Here is a 14,625-nt window from a genome sequence, read left to right as displayed (position 1 = left end):
TTCCAACCAGTGTCGCACAGTATAAACACAACATGTTAACTCGGGCTGAGCCCCACTTAGTTACAAAGTTTTCTGTGGCGTTGAATAATAACCACTGTTCATGGCGATGATAACAACAGCATTACGCCGGGCTTCTGTGTGCCTCAGCCACCAGACATACAATATATCTTCAATTCGTACAACTCTGTAATATTATTATTACCCTGGGGGGGGGGGAGTCGTTTCCCAATGCCCCCTATTATATTCAATGCAGAACTGAAATCTGAACTGGGGTACAGCCCCCATTTAAAATCCTAGAGAGCGAATGAATCCACTCCAAAAGATTGGCCTGTCCTGGTAGCTCCCCCTTCCATTCACATTTCTTTTAAAAAATAATAATAAATTATATAAAGCAAACTAATGAACCCCTTTACAGGGAGTTCTGCCATTTCCTTTCCCTCCTCAGGTATGCAACTGTGTGTTTTTGTGTCCTGTTCTCACTCTCTGCACCCTTCAAGTTTCCAGTACTTAGTATGGACACCCTCTTTCCCTTCAATGTTTGGGGGGGTGAACTGCAAGACGGGGGGGGGGGGTCAATTCCCCACCCGCCTCACCTGCCTCCGCCTCCTAATTTTCATTCCCCTCCATCTCAACCTGCTGAGGAATCTGTGTTTTGGTTCCTCCTCCCACACTCTGTACTCAGAAAAAGCCTCCGGTTCTTGTCTCTCCTCAAGACCTTCAACAAAATCCTTCCTTCAGCTCACCTTACCTGCAGCCCCACCTGACTCTTTCCCCTCTCAGCTTCACGCCTCACATTTCAGCCTCCAAAACCTCTCCAGCCGACGGTTTTGTGCGCCCAGGAAGCCATCTGGGGACACTCCGCGGAGCTCCCACAGAACACCGTGAACGCTTAACAAATAGCCGGGATGTGGGCATGCACAGTCTGGGCTGACAGAACCCCACGGGACTGAGCAACACTTCCATTCCCATAGCCATTTTCTGATGCTGCAACAAACCCATACCAGCCTCTGTCCACCCGCAAGAGGCCTACTGGGTTCCCTGTCTTCGGGGATCCGCCAAAGTCTGAACCCGAGCGCTTCCCCCCAAAACCTTTCCTTCTCCTTTCCTTCCTTTTTTTCCCACATTTCAGTTGGCGGAATGAGGTTTTGTGCCATCTCTGGTGTTGATGTGCCTGATCCGTAGCATGATTTCCCCTTCTCTCCTGGGTGGGCTGAAGTATTGAAGAGACAAACAAATAGGCTCGCGAGGAGGGCTGTGCTCCCACCCACCCACCCATCCACCCCATCCCTCCAGGTGAACCGTAATTGCAAAGCAAAGCAATCATCCCCCCTACTTCTGTGGGTTTCCAGTCTCAGATCTGGATAGCAAAGTCCCCCACCAGCTGCACCACCCCGAGCTCACGCACCTCGCCCGAAGGCTGCGGGTTCCTCCCCGCTAACTCCTCAACTGCCTCCCAGGATTGGCTGCCACCACGCTGGGGATCGGCACCCTCCTTTCCTGCCAACACACCTGCTTTTATAACCATCCCCCTCCTCCCCCAGGTCTCTGCATCTGTACATCTGCATGTGTTTGTGAGTGTCTTCTCTCTTCTCACTGCATTCGGCTGTCAATATTATCAACACGGAGGTGGCGAGGGTGGGTGGGATGGAGAAAGAGAGGAGACACACACAGGCACACACAGACACACACACACAGAGAGAGACACACACGAGCCTTTGGCTCCTGCAGCAAAACCGTCTCCTCCATCATAGCCACCCCCCTCCCCCCCACAACGCACAATGCGCCAACGATAAAGCAATGCCATTTTTTCCCTTGCCCGGCCAGAAGGATAAGAAGGAATGCAGGAACATTCTCTGCCCGTTGGCAAAGAGAAGATTTTTTTTGAGGGGGGGGGGGAGAGAGAGAGAGAGAGAGAGAGGAAGGAGGTGTTTTTCTTAGGGCTCAACACACCACCTCCCCTATCAACATCCACTTAAAGAATATCCCCAGGATCCGTGTCTGGGTACACTTTGACAATTTTTCTGTATTTATTCATGCAGATCAGAAAGAGTGCAGAGATGTGATTTTTTAAAAAAATCAACAAGATCCCTATTTTTGCTAGCCTTGAATCAACACCCCCCCCCAATCCTAATTTTTTTTTTTGAAAAGGGGGAGTATTGCTGGATGCTGCTATCTCTGCAGATGGGAAGTGTTTGGAATGGTAATTGTTAAGCGCCTCTCTCTCTCTGTATCATCCCCTCTGATGAAAAGCATACCTCAAAGGAGTGGGGGGGGGGAGGGAAGGAAGGAAGGGGGGGGGGAAACCTTCCAAGTCTTGGAAAGGTCACGGAATTATTTCGCCAGGGTTGGCATTACATTGCTTTGAGGGTTCCCCCCCCCCTCTCTTTTAGATCTTGGGAAAGTGGTTTGACACAAAACCCTCTGCAAAAAGATTCTGAACACGCCAGTACACACCAACACACACACACAAAAGGGGAGAAGAAAGAAAGAAAAAGGAATTGAGTAACCGAGAGATTATTGCCTCATCCAACCCAGGGAAGATGGTCGAGCCCCCCCCCCCCCAATAATTTCTTCATGTTTTTCCGAGAGAAAGGGTCATCTTTTGAAGACACACGCAGAAATTAAGGTCCAAGACAAATCCTGACTTCCACACCACGCAGACACCCAGGGATTACTCTCTCTCTCTCTCTCTGTCACCCACACTCTCCAAAAAAGCACATATTTCTCCCAGTGACACAGAAGCCGCTGAAACTAATCCAAAGGACACAGCACGAGGCGAAAACTGACTAAGAGACTTAACCGGAGATCCTGTCAAAAATGTCTCAGCTCGGACGAGATTCTTTTTTTAAAAAAATGTGGGAAATAAAAAGGCATTAACTGAACTTAAAAAGCAAACCAACCAACCCCCCCTCACCACCACTTCATCCCCCCCCCCCTCCAGATCACTAATTATCCTAGTTTGGCATCAATAAGCAATCAGGAGGATCAGAGGAAGTATATCCCTCCCCATTCCATCACCCCACTTCTCCTGCCATGACCACAGCAAATCCACCCCCCCCCTCCCTGGTCTGTTTTGGGTTTTATATGAATGACTCCATCCCCTGGGGAAGAGGAGGGGGGGGCAAGGCAAGGAGGAAGGCTGGGAGACAGCACCAGAGAACCCAGAGGCAAAGATTTGCTGCGAGTCTTCAAGCTTCAGCAGAAATCTCAGAGTTGCGCCCAATCTCAGCAGAGCAGGGGGGATAAAAAAGGCCTGGATATGTTGAAGGGAGGCAGGAGCAGACTAGCGGTGCGTGTAGATGATGCTGTCTTACCCACGGGGCGGGGGGGGGCTCCTTGCAAATTGCTTTAGGAGGCCTCCCCTCAGCCATGCATAGGATCGATCGCAGCAGCCTGCTAACCAGAAAATGACACTCACAGACTGGGATATGCAACTTCCCCAGTTCCTTGGTTCCCCAAAGCCTATCCCTCCCAATCAAAATCCCCTAAATCCACTCTGATTCAAACTTCGACCCACCCCAAAGAGGGGGGGGGGATTTTCGACCTGAGCCTTTCCCCCAGAAAGCTGACGAGTTCCAAAGGAAGTTGAGGAGGGGGGGGGGAGCGAAGGTGGCTCCTCCCCCTGCACCCCCACTTCCTGAAATATTGGAGTGCTTGAAGAGTTATTTCTTCCTTCCAACCCCCTCTCCGTCTCAGAGGAGGGGAGGGATTGACTGACCTATAAAAAAATTAGCTGTGTTTCCTCCTCCTCTTCGCCCCCCCCTCCCATTTCTACAGACATGCACTGGGTGGGGGGTGGGGGGTGGGGGGTGGGGGTTCAGAATCTGAGGTTTCGTCCAAATTTGTTCCTTAAAAGAATAAACACGAATCTGCCTCAATAGCTCAGAGAGTTATTATTATCCTCCATCCTTGAGGAGGGGAGCAACATAAAAGACCTATTAAAATTCCACACACCCCCAATTCAGTTGCACAAATCGCCTTCTCCAGATAATAGATTATACCTGGCTGGGAATCTTAAACCTCAGCCTTCCTTTTGCTACCCAAATATGAACACCCCCCCCTTTCCATTAACCCAAGTCCCCCCCCCCCCTTATTGGGAATGTGAGATATCCTTGAGCTCTTAATCTGCTGTCTGATTCCTCTTCCCCCCAAATAATCCTTCACGGTGGTCATTTAGCTATGTGGTTTTTCTCCTCTCGCCACCCAAATCCCATGCCGGTGGGAGGATATATTACCCTGAAGGTTTTGCAGGGGAGAAAAGAGAGATCTCCAAAAGGGGATTGCTAACCTTTTTACATATGGCTGGGCGGGGGGGGGGGGGGGGGGGGGGGGGGATAAAGGACAGGGCTGGAAGGCCACAGGAATTCACTGGAAATAAAGGGGAGGAAAAAAGGAAATCGAATCTTACAGTTCTCAACTCCTGGGTACGATCCTTCATTGTGCTTGCCGGTCCTCAGTCGGTTTCGTCTCCCCCCCCTCCCTGTGGCACAGCAGACACACACACGGTGGCTGGCGTGAACCCCTCTTCTGTGGGGTGATGGAGGAGAAGGTTGGGGGAGGGAGGGAGGGCTCAGGTAATGGCAGCAGGAGATAAACCCAAGCCTCGTTGCTCAGCCAGGCTGGGGAGAGAAAGATGCTCTAAGGATGGAGAGAGGCTGGTGCTGATGCAGCAGAGGAGGGTGGGAAGATGCAGAAGAGGGAGAGAGAGGCTGGCAGGGAGGGAGGGGGGGAGCAGAACCAGGCTGGGCATGCTCACTGCGCCCCCTCCCACCCAAGGGACCATGGGAGTTGTAGTCTGCCAAAGGGAGAGGGGAAAGCACGCCTGGGGGCTGGTTTCTAAACATCACACCATCCACAATCAGCATTATTTCCTTGAGATGACTGATCAAGGACTATCTTTCCCCTACAACGTCTCTTTCTTGTGCTCACAGCCAGGATGGCTTCAAAGTGCTAAAAAAATGGATGGGTTGAGAGTTCACCTGAGGCTACGGATAAAACTCACGTTCAGGGTTACAAATCGTCCTGAAGGTTGTAAAGACAACGCGAGGCCTTTGCTTGTATTATTTCTTTCCTTTCTTCCCAGGAAGAAATTCAAGAGTGTATGTCTCCCCTCTTAACTTCACAACAGTCCTGTGAGGTAGGCCAGACTGAACATTAACTTCTGGTCCCAGGTTGCACAGTGACCTTCATGGGAAAGTAGAAGAAGAAGAAGAGTTGGATTTATATCCCCCCTTTCTCTCCTGTAAGGAGACTCAAGGTGGCTTACAAACTTTTCCCTTCCTCTCCTCACAACAGACACCTTGTGAGGCAGGTGGGGCTGAGAGAGTTCAGAGAGAACTGTGACTAGCCTAAAGTCACCCAGCAGGAATGTAGGAGTGTGGGAACACATCTGGTTCCCCAGATAAGCCTCTGCCACTCAGGTGGAGAGGTGGCACAGTGACAAGCATCGCTCGCAGCATTTTACAGGCCAATCCTATGTCTAGTGACAGCGAGCCCTTCCACTGGGTTATTCTAGGTGGGTGTTTAAGACAGGCCTTAGATTTGCTATAGCAGCTTGTAGAAAGGGATGTGTTTCTGAGTGCATTTCTGCTACTCAGATACAGGCCAGGGCATAGCAAGAGGGAGTACGTGCTGCTATGGAAATGCTACAGGTAAGAAATTACAATGGCTGGCTGGCTGAGAAGCTAATCCTTGTGAGTCTTGCCTACCTGGCCAAGCACATAATAGTTATTAACCACAGTTGCAATTAGAGGCTCCATGCATTTTGTAAAAGAACAACAAATACATAAACTTGCAACTGGGTCCAGAATTTAGCATTTAGTTTTTTAATCCTTAGTTTTTAATCCTTAGGAGTGAGAGGGCCATTTTGACAAAAGGGTTTTTGGTGAGAACTCAGAAATGAGAGGGAAAGCGACTGGACAGCTTTTCCTGAGCTAGGGCTAAGTGTCCCTTCTCAGAAGCAACACGAACAGAATAGAGTACAGAATGAAAACTATACAAAACGAATAGTTTAAGTATTTCTTTTTGCTGTCAAGTCACAGCTGACTTATGGCAACCCAGTAGGGTTTTCATGGCAAGAGATGTTAAGATATGGTTTGCTATTATCTGCTCTGTGTCACGACCCTGGAGGTATTCCTTGGAGGTATTCCTTGGAGGTCTCCCGCAGTGGTGGGATCCAAAAATTTTAGAAACAGGTTCCCATGGTGGTGGGATTCAAACTGTGGCGTAGCGCCAATGGGGCTGGGTGGGGCACGATAGGGGCATGGCCGGGCATTCCGGGGGTGGGGCATTCCTGGGCGGGGCTATGGCAAGGATGCAGCCACTGCGCCGGTCCTTGGGCGGGAAACGAATGCACGCAGGCGCAGGCTGCCACGCACACCGGTGCACCTCCTGCTAGACTGCTTCAAGTTCTGCACGCTACTGCTGAGAGGAGGAGCATAACTAAGACAAAAATCACGTGGCAAAATCACCCATTAGTCACCCCCTCTCGGCACACACAAATAATTAGTAACCTACTCTCGGGAACCTGTGAGAACCTGCTGGATCCCACCTCTGGCTCTCCCGTCCAAATCCTTGCAAGGTTCGGCCCTGCCGTCTAATGAGATCAGGATAACCTGGGTTATCCAAGTCAGGGTCTAGAAGCATAATCCCAAACTATTTTTTTTTAGTAGGGTGTTGTGGGTTTTCCGGGTTGTATGGCCGTGTTCCAGAAGCATTGTCTCCTGACGTTTCGCCTGCATCTATGGCTGGCATCTTCAGAGCATGTAGCTGGCATCTTCAGATGATCCTCTGAAGATGCCATCCACATCTGGAACACGGCCACACAACTCGAAAAACCCACAACACCCTAGCGATTCTGGCCGTGAAAGCCTTTGACAATATATATATTTTTAGTATTATAAGCACTGGTCTGTTTACCACCGAGAAGCATTGGGTTATATACAGGGAATTGGAGGGACAGTATAAGCCGAAGGGCTTTCAGGGCCACCACAACAAGAGATGCTGACACACAGGGTCTTCTGTTTGCTGGTATGCACTGCTCCGCACATTCAAGCACACAGTCTCTGGCTGAGAATTCGCGTCTTAAAGCCACCTTGCTGCATGAGAGAATTGCAGCACTGCCCCCTGCTGGATAGGAGCAAAAACAGAAGTGACGAAACCATGCATCTGGGACCCTGCCTGGGTGAAATTGAGCTGGGCGAGAAAAGGGCCTCGGTTGCATAATTGTGCACACTTGAGCATGCAAATGGCTTTTGGAGCGCAGCGCTGGAAGAGGTCATGTGTGAAAACGTGCTGACAAACCGATGATGGGGCTTCAAGGCAAACCTGACCACCGGACGAGAGAACTAGATCGAAGTGTTTCGTTTCGGTTCTTGCTTTTAAAATTTAAAATTTAGCAGGTGCGAGGGAAATCGCAGGTTCGGATCAGGCTCCAGGGAAGCAGGGCAGTGATTTTTAAAGCTTATATCAGAGTGGGCGTAGGGTAGCAGTTGTGAGGAGAGGCTGCAGCGTTTGGGACTCTTTAGTTTGGAGAGGAGACGTCTGAGCGGGGATATGATTGAAGTCTATAAAATTATGCATGGGGTAGAAAATGTTGACACAGAGAAATTTTTCTCTCTTTCTCACAATACTAGAACCAGGGGGCATTCATTGAAAATGCTTTGGGGAAGAATTAGGACTAATAAAAGGAAACACTTCTTCACGCAACGTGTGATTGGTGTTTGGAATATGCTGCCACAGGAGGTGGTGATGGCCACTCACCTGGATCGCTTTAAAAAGGGCTTGGATAGATTTATGGAGGAGATGTCGATCTATGGCTACCAGTCTTGATCCTCCTTGATCTGAGATTGCAAATGCCTTAGCAGACCAGGTGCTCAGGAGCAGCAGCAGCAGCAGCAGGCCATTGCTTTCACCTCCTGCATGTGAGCTCCCAAAGGCACCTGGTGGGCCACTGCGAGTAGCAGAGTGCTGGACTAGATGGACTCTGGTCTGATCCAGCGTTCTTATGTTCTTATGTTCTTAGAGACTAACCTAAATGTCAGAAAATCCACTTCTGAGAATATTGTCGAGGGCATCTCCCTATGTCTTCTTTAATGTTAAAACACAGCCGCAAGGCCGTTTCATTTGGGGCGGGGTGGGCACGATCTCCCCCCTCTCACCTCCATGCTTTTCCCCTGATAACAATTGCCCCACACAGTCCCTATAGCTCCAGCAGAGAAAAAGAGACAACACCAAGCATTTTCTTTCTCCACCTGGAACTAACAACAGTTCCGTTTGCTGTAACCTGCCTCCAAAGATGCCAGCCACAGATGTGGGCGAAACTTTAGGAGCAAAAACTACCAGGCCACACAGCCGCCTCTTGACACAATTTATTTGTTGATGTTTTGTTTTAAAACTGTTGTACGCCACCCTGAGCCCCCAAAAAGGGAGGGGCAGGATATCCAATCCAATCAATCAATAAATGGGCAGGATATGAAATTCAAATGAATAACTAAATGGGCAGGATATCAAATCCAATAAATAAATAAAGGGTCAGGATAGTAAACCCAAATAAATAAAGGGGCAGGCTAGCAAATCCAATAAATGGGTAGACAGATACCACTACAGCCAGCTGATTCTGGCCTTGAAAGCCATGGACAACCTCAAAGGGTTGTTGTGATGACAAAATACAGCAGCTCCCCTGAGGAGACTGCCTTGCCATGGGGAGAGGATAATGAATAGTCAATAAACCCGTTTTTAAAAGCTTGTGCTTCTTAAACGATCCTAGCTCACAGAGGCTCATTCCGCACGTGCAGAATAATGCACTTTCAAACTGCTTTCAGTGCTCTTTGAAGCTGTGCGGAATAGCAAAATCCACTTGCAAACAGTTGTGAAAGTGGTTTGAAAACGCATTATTTTGCGTGTGCGGAAGGGGCCTGAGGAGAAAACATTCTGCCAGCTTTTTCAATGCACATGCAGAATAATGCACTTTCAATCCACTTCCCCAATTGTTTGAAAGTGGATATTGCTATTCCACACAGTAAAATCCAGCTTCAAAGTGCATTGAAAATGGATTGAAAGTGCATTATTCTGCCTGTGCGGAAGGGGCCTTAGTGAAATGGAAATTGTGAGGGCAGGCCCTAAATCCAGTGCAAAGGGCCTCTCTCCCCTCAGAAACGTGGCGTTTTTCTACGTTTACACGGAATAATGAACATTTGCGGGTTAACAGCGGTTGCCCCGATTCGGAAGAATGTATGAAATGAATACTTCTCCGGCTTCTGTTTACACTACTGAGAGGAAGTGCATATTTACCTGTTTATAATAACCTGACTTATATTATCTGTTTGCACATTGTTAGATATGAGTGCTTAGGTCCCGGGATACCAAATAGAAAAAAGTATAACAATTGAGAATTTAGTGCACATGTTACTACTGCAGGGAGATACACAACACAGATTTATTGGTTCCTACATTGTACTCTTCGTGTTACAGTTGTATATCAGTGCATTTACAGTGTATATCAGGAGCAGCAGTGGCATAGGAGGTTAAGAGCTCATGTATCTAATCTGGAGGAACTGGGTTTGATTCCCCGCTCTGCCGCCTGAGCTGTGGAGGCTTATCTGGGGAATTCAGATTAGCCTGGGCACTCCCACACACGCCAGCTGGGTGACCTTGGGCTAGTCACAGCTTCTCGGAGCTCTCTCAGCCCCACCTACCTCACAGGGTGTTTGTTGTGAGGGGGGAAGGGCAAGGAGATTGTCAGCCCCTTTGAGTCTCCTGCAGGAGAGAAAGGGGGGATATAAATCCAAACTCTTCTTCATTTAATGGCTTTTGTAGTTTGGCTGGTGGTTTTCGTAGAGGGGGGGGGGATGCTTGTGATTTTTATTTTATGTTTTTCCCCCCCCTTCCAGTCTGCCAGGAGTCAGCAAAATCCCGGCCTCTCAGCTGGCACGAAAAGGCCTCCCTGCTGCATCGCAATGTGTCATCCTTCCCAACCGGCCAGGAATAATTTCCTGAAAATGAAAACGGCGCGCGAGGCCCGGGGCCAAAACCGGCCCGCTCAGGCGTTGGTGGGGGTGGGAACACCGGGAGAAGGCGGCCATCATGCCTCTCCAAACCCGGGGGGGAGGGGGCGCAATCCTGGGCCTCCCCCGGAAAACGAGCCAGGGCACTGCGACAGCGCGAGCTGGAGGCGCTTCGCCCCCGTAGCTCCCCGCTGAACTGCACGGCGCGGGGGAGAAACGGCTTTGCATTTTGCATCCCAGACACGGACAGGCCGATTTTTTTGTTCTGCATTTTGCATCCCGGACGGGCCGGTTTTTTGCTTTGCATTTTGCATCCCGGACGGACCGATTTTTGCTTTGCATTTTGCATCCCGGACGGGACAGTTTCGCTTTGCATGTTGCATGTCACAGGAAGGTTTTTGGGACCCCCCCGGGCGGAGATGCATGCACCAGGCTGCTTCGGCCAGGCTAAGCGGGTGCGTAGCCCGGCAGGGTCTCCATCACAGGCAGATGCCCCCCCCCCCCCACCTACTGCGGGATGAGATCCTGCCTGCACAAGCCGCCCTCCTCCTCCCCCCACTCCGCCTCGGCTGCAGGGCTCCATTCATCCCCGTTCCCGTCACGGAGCTTTGCAACCTCCTGAGTCACCGGCTGCGCTATTGACACAGACAGGCCGGGCACGCCGCCAAGGCGAGGCGGCCAAGGGACCGGGCTTGACGCACGGCTGGAGCTGCCCAAGAAAGCGCCTTCTGGCCTCTTGGCAACAACAGGGGGGGAGAAAGCCGAGCCCCTTCCACCTGCAAAGCAGCAAAAAAAAATAAAATCAAAGTGTCCCCCCCACCCCCGCCTCCCCAAATGGTTGGGTCCACTCCCCTGCGAGACAGGGAGTTGCAGATCTGTGCCTCTGCACTGGGTGATGGGGAGGGATGCGTTGCACGCCCTGCAGACTGGTGGAGTCTTTTGAATGATCTATTTATAAATTGCAAGCCAGCCTCAAAGCGGGCAGCGCCTCTGCGAAGGCTGGGTCGGACTGCCAAAGAGTTAGGGCTGATCTGGAGCTGAATTTCCCCCCCATCCGACCCCCGTATCGCTCTAGTGCACACCTCGGTTTTTAAGCAAAGATTTAACCTACTGATTTCAATAGATGAGTATACTTCCAGACAGGAAACTCCCACCCTCTTCTGTGTTTGTTTTTTAAATTTTTTATTTCAGTACACAAAACAATCCATCACAAAGCGTGAACATTCATATTCATACAATTTGTTTAGTGCTTACCATTTAAGTTTACATTTTTTGAGTTGCAGTACTTTTCGATATTCTTTTTATCTAATAGCATATTTATTGCGAGACATATATTACCTAAATCTTCCGTTTTGATCTAACTTTATTCTTCGTTTCCAACTATGTAACTAAAAAAGACATTCCGTTTTTCTTGAAATTTCTGAAATTGAACCAGTATGCCATAATCGCATATTAATTTACTCATCCATTCATTCAAATCTGGGGCTTCCTTCCACTTCTCTGCATATGTTACTCCTGCTGCCGTCACCGCATACTTGAATAATTCACTATATATTTTTGGAATGTTACTTGGTAAGGCATTTAGCAGCATATTTATTGGATCCATCCCAAATGTACGTTTTAATATCTTTTGCATTTCATTACGTATCGCTATCCAATATTTTCTTGCTTTCTTGTCTGTCCAGCGCATATGCTAAACACATTGCATCTGTGTTCTGACATTTCCAACACTTCCAATTATCCTTTGTTAGCTTTTGCTATATCTTTAGGTATGACATATCATCAGAAGAACATTTTATGCCAATTTTTTTCTTAATATTTGACATTCTGTAAAGTTAATTTCTTTAGCTCAAAATTTTTCCCTTTGACTCGTGTACGTTCCCTCGAAAATTTTGCATCCATTTTATCATACAATCTTTTACTTGCTTTGTTTCATATTACAATAACATTTCATAAATGTTTCTGAATAAATGTTTTAAGTCTCCAGTGATTAATTGTTCAAAAGTCATCTTTCCTTCTTAATTGGCTGTCTTCTTTGCCTATTTATTCTTTCAGCTTTGATATCACTTGATGCTATAATACCCATGGGATATTCTTTCTTTCATCGTTGACTATTTGCCAGGGTTTTATTGTTCCTACATAGTCCATTTTAATCTCATAAATTATAGGCAGTCCTAGTGATGGGATTCAAATAATTTAACAACTGGTTCTGGTGGTGGGATTCAAATAATTTAACAACTGGTTGTTTACGAGCACAATTCTAACAACCGGTTCTGCCGAAGTGGTGCGAACCGGCTGAATCCCACCACTGGGCAGTCCCATCCAAAGCCCAGCCTAAAACCTCAGAAGAGAGCTGACGTTAGTTGTTCCCCTGGGAACGCCCCAGTCTGCCCTGCCCCCAATGACTGGGACGCCAGCACAGCCCCGCCACAGCCCAAACTTCCGGTTTTGTGGCACAGTCTCCAGCATTTCTGCCTCCTCTGCCAGGGTAAGTACTCAGGGAGGGCAAATGCCCTTGCACAAGGCCGTACCACTCTCTCAAACCCTTTTGTCTCCCACCCCGCTCTGGATAGGGCTGATAATCAGATTTCTTCTTTGTGCTCTTATCACAGTAAACATCAACTCCCAGTTCTTCAAGTCGAGTTTCCTTCTGTCAAAATGGGGCTCTATGAAATTCCAACACTGGAATAAGAAGCCTTTTCATGTTTACCTGTAAAGCGACAACTGTGAGAACTTTGTCATGGTAACTAACTGCCCAAGGAATCCCTTGTAAAGCAGCTCTGGCTGATCAGCTGACTCCAGAAATGGCACAGGCTTTCTTCTTTAGGAAGTATCTTTGGCTTGTCAAGACCAGCGTGAGCCTGGAAATTAAGTTCAAAGCAGAGATCAGCAAGAGCGCATCTATCAGCAGAACCCATGGTGGACACAAGGATTTACTATTCCACAGTTGTTTTATTTTTACCGGCTTATCTGCCTTCCATATCTGCACTAAATATTTTCAGAACATGGACAAGACTGTACAAGACACACCAGCAACTTTTAGCTTGTAGATGGCAGAAGAGTTGCAAACTTTCTTTTTCTTACGAAGATCCTTTCTGAGAACTGTGACGAGCAAAAACTTAAATGAAGCTTTTTCCCAGACTGCAGATGCTGTAAAGTTTCATCTCTTTGCCGTATGCCTGAAAAAGCCACAGAGAAAAGATAATTACCACCTTTCATGGTGGCAAGGGAAAAAAACTACTGTTTACTGGCTTCTCCTAACTCATGTAAATTTTTGCAAAAACTGACAGTGACTTAAGAACATAAGAACAAGCCAGCTGGATCAGACCAAAGTCCATCTAGTCCAGCTCTCTGCTACTCACAGTGGCCCACCAGGTGCCTTTGGGAGCTCACATGCAGGAGGTGAAAGCAAGGGCCTTCTGTGGCTGTTGCTCCCGATCACCTGGTCTGTTAAGGCATTTGCAATCTCAGATCAAAGAGGATCAAGATTGGTAGCCATAAATCGACTTCTCCTCCATAAATCTGTCCAAGCCCCTTTTGAAGCTATCCAGGTTAGTGGCCATCACCACCTCCTGTGGCAGCATATTCCAAACACCAATCACACGTTGCGTGAAGAAGTGTTTCCTTTTATTAGTCCTAATTCTTCCCCCCAGCATTTTCAATGAATGCCCCCTGGTCCCCCTGGACTTACACTTAGGCCCCTTCCGCACATGCAGAATAATGCACTTTCAATGCATTTTGCAGCTGGATCTTACTGTGCAGAATAGCAAAATCCACTTGCAAACAATTGTGAAAATGAATTGAAAGTGCATTATTCTGCCTGTGCAGAAGGGGCCTAAAGAAAGTCCCATGGCATAAAAATAATTATCAGTTTTGTAGCAATGAAATCTCAATATTATTTAAAGAAGACGACTCAATGGTTAATTCTCCCTTTGCCACTCACATGGCCATATGATGCTGCTTAACCAAAAGGAAGGGCGAGGTAAGAAGGGTGGTTTCCGGCAGCGGCCATATTGAAGTCATTCATGGGCAGGTACAGGACACTTCCGGTGGTTAAAAAAAAACTTCGCTGAAGATTTTTCCATTTTAGGAAGGGGGGAAATTTTCCATATCTTTCTTGACCCCCGGTCCTAAATTCGATCCTTCCGGCTAACGGAAAGAAACTAATTGTCGCAGTCTGCCCCGCCCACTTTCTCTCGGTTTCTCCGTTGGCTGAAAAGGTGCGGGGAGGCGGAGTCTGATTGACTGACGGAAGAGGGGGCCTATCTGTTACCGCCCAGGCTGAATTTGGCGCGGGGAGGCGGGGACGTTGTCCCCTGGGCGAGTTCAGGCAAGAGGGAGGAGGCGGGGGAGAAGAGCGAGCGCGGGCCGTGCGCGCGCATGCGCGGTTTCGCCTTTCCCTTCATACTCCCCCCCTCCCCTCCGAGTCGCTTCGTCCCTGGGGTGCGAAGGGAAAAAAAAAGTGTCTAAGCGATGAGGGACCGAACGCTCGAGCTCCGGGAGGTGAGCGCCTTGACCCTCGCCCCCCCACCCCGCTCCTCGCGCGCCTGGCCACGCCTACAACGGTCGCTTGGCTCCGCCCTCTCCCATTCTCTCCTGGCACCACCGGTCGCTCTGGAGC

General features: G+C 48.7%; 1 protein-coding gene across 1 annotated transcript in view; it reads right to left on the bottom strand.

Annotated features, from left to right (window-relative positions):
- STX1B (syntaxin 1B) overlaps positions 1-4,694 on the bottom strand; it is a 55,933-nt gene extending 51,239 nt beyond the window's left edge. Inside the window, exon 1 of the mRNA XM_048517036.1 lies at positions 4,409-4,694. Coding sequence (XP_048372993.1) covers positions 4,409-4,438 — 30 coding nt within the window. The 5' untranslated portion in view covers positions 4,439-4,694. The remainder of the gene's footprint in view (positions 1-4,408) is intronic.
- Positions 4,695-14,625: the final 9,931 nt, after the last annotated feature.

Source organism: Sphaerodactylus townsendi, linkage group LG15 (assembly GCF_021028975.2).
Source record: "Sphaerodactylus townsendi isolate TG3544 linkage group LG15, MPM_Stown_v2.3, whole genome shotgun sequence".
Classification (NCBI taxonomy): domain Eukaryota; kingdom Metazoa; phylum Chordata; class Lepidosauria; order Squamata; family Sphaerodactylidae; genus Sphaerodactylus; species Sphaerodactylus townsendi.
The sequence above is the reverse complement of the archived record's forward strand: the minus strand, read 5'-3'. Positions and strand labels throughout refer to the sequence as shown.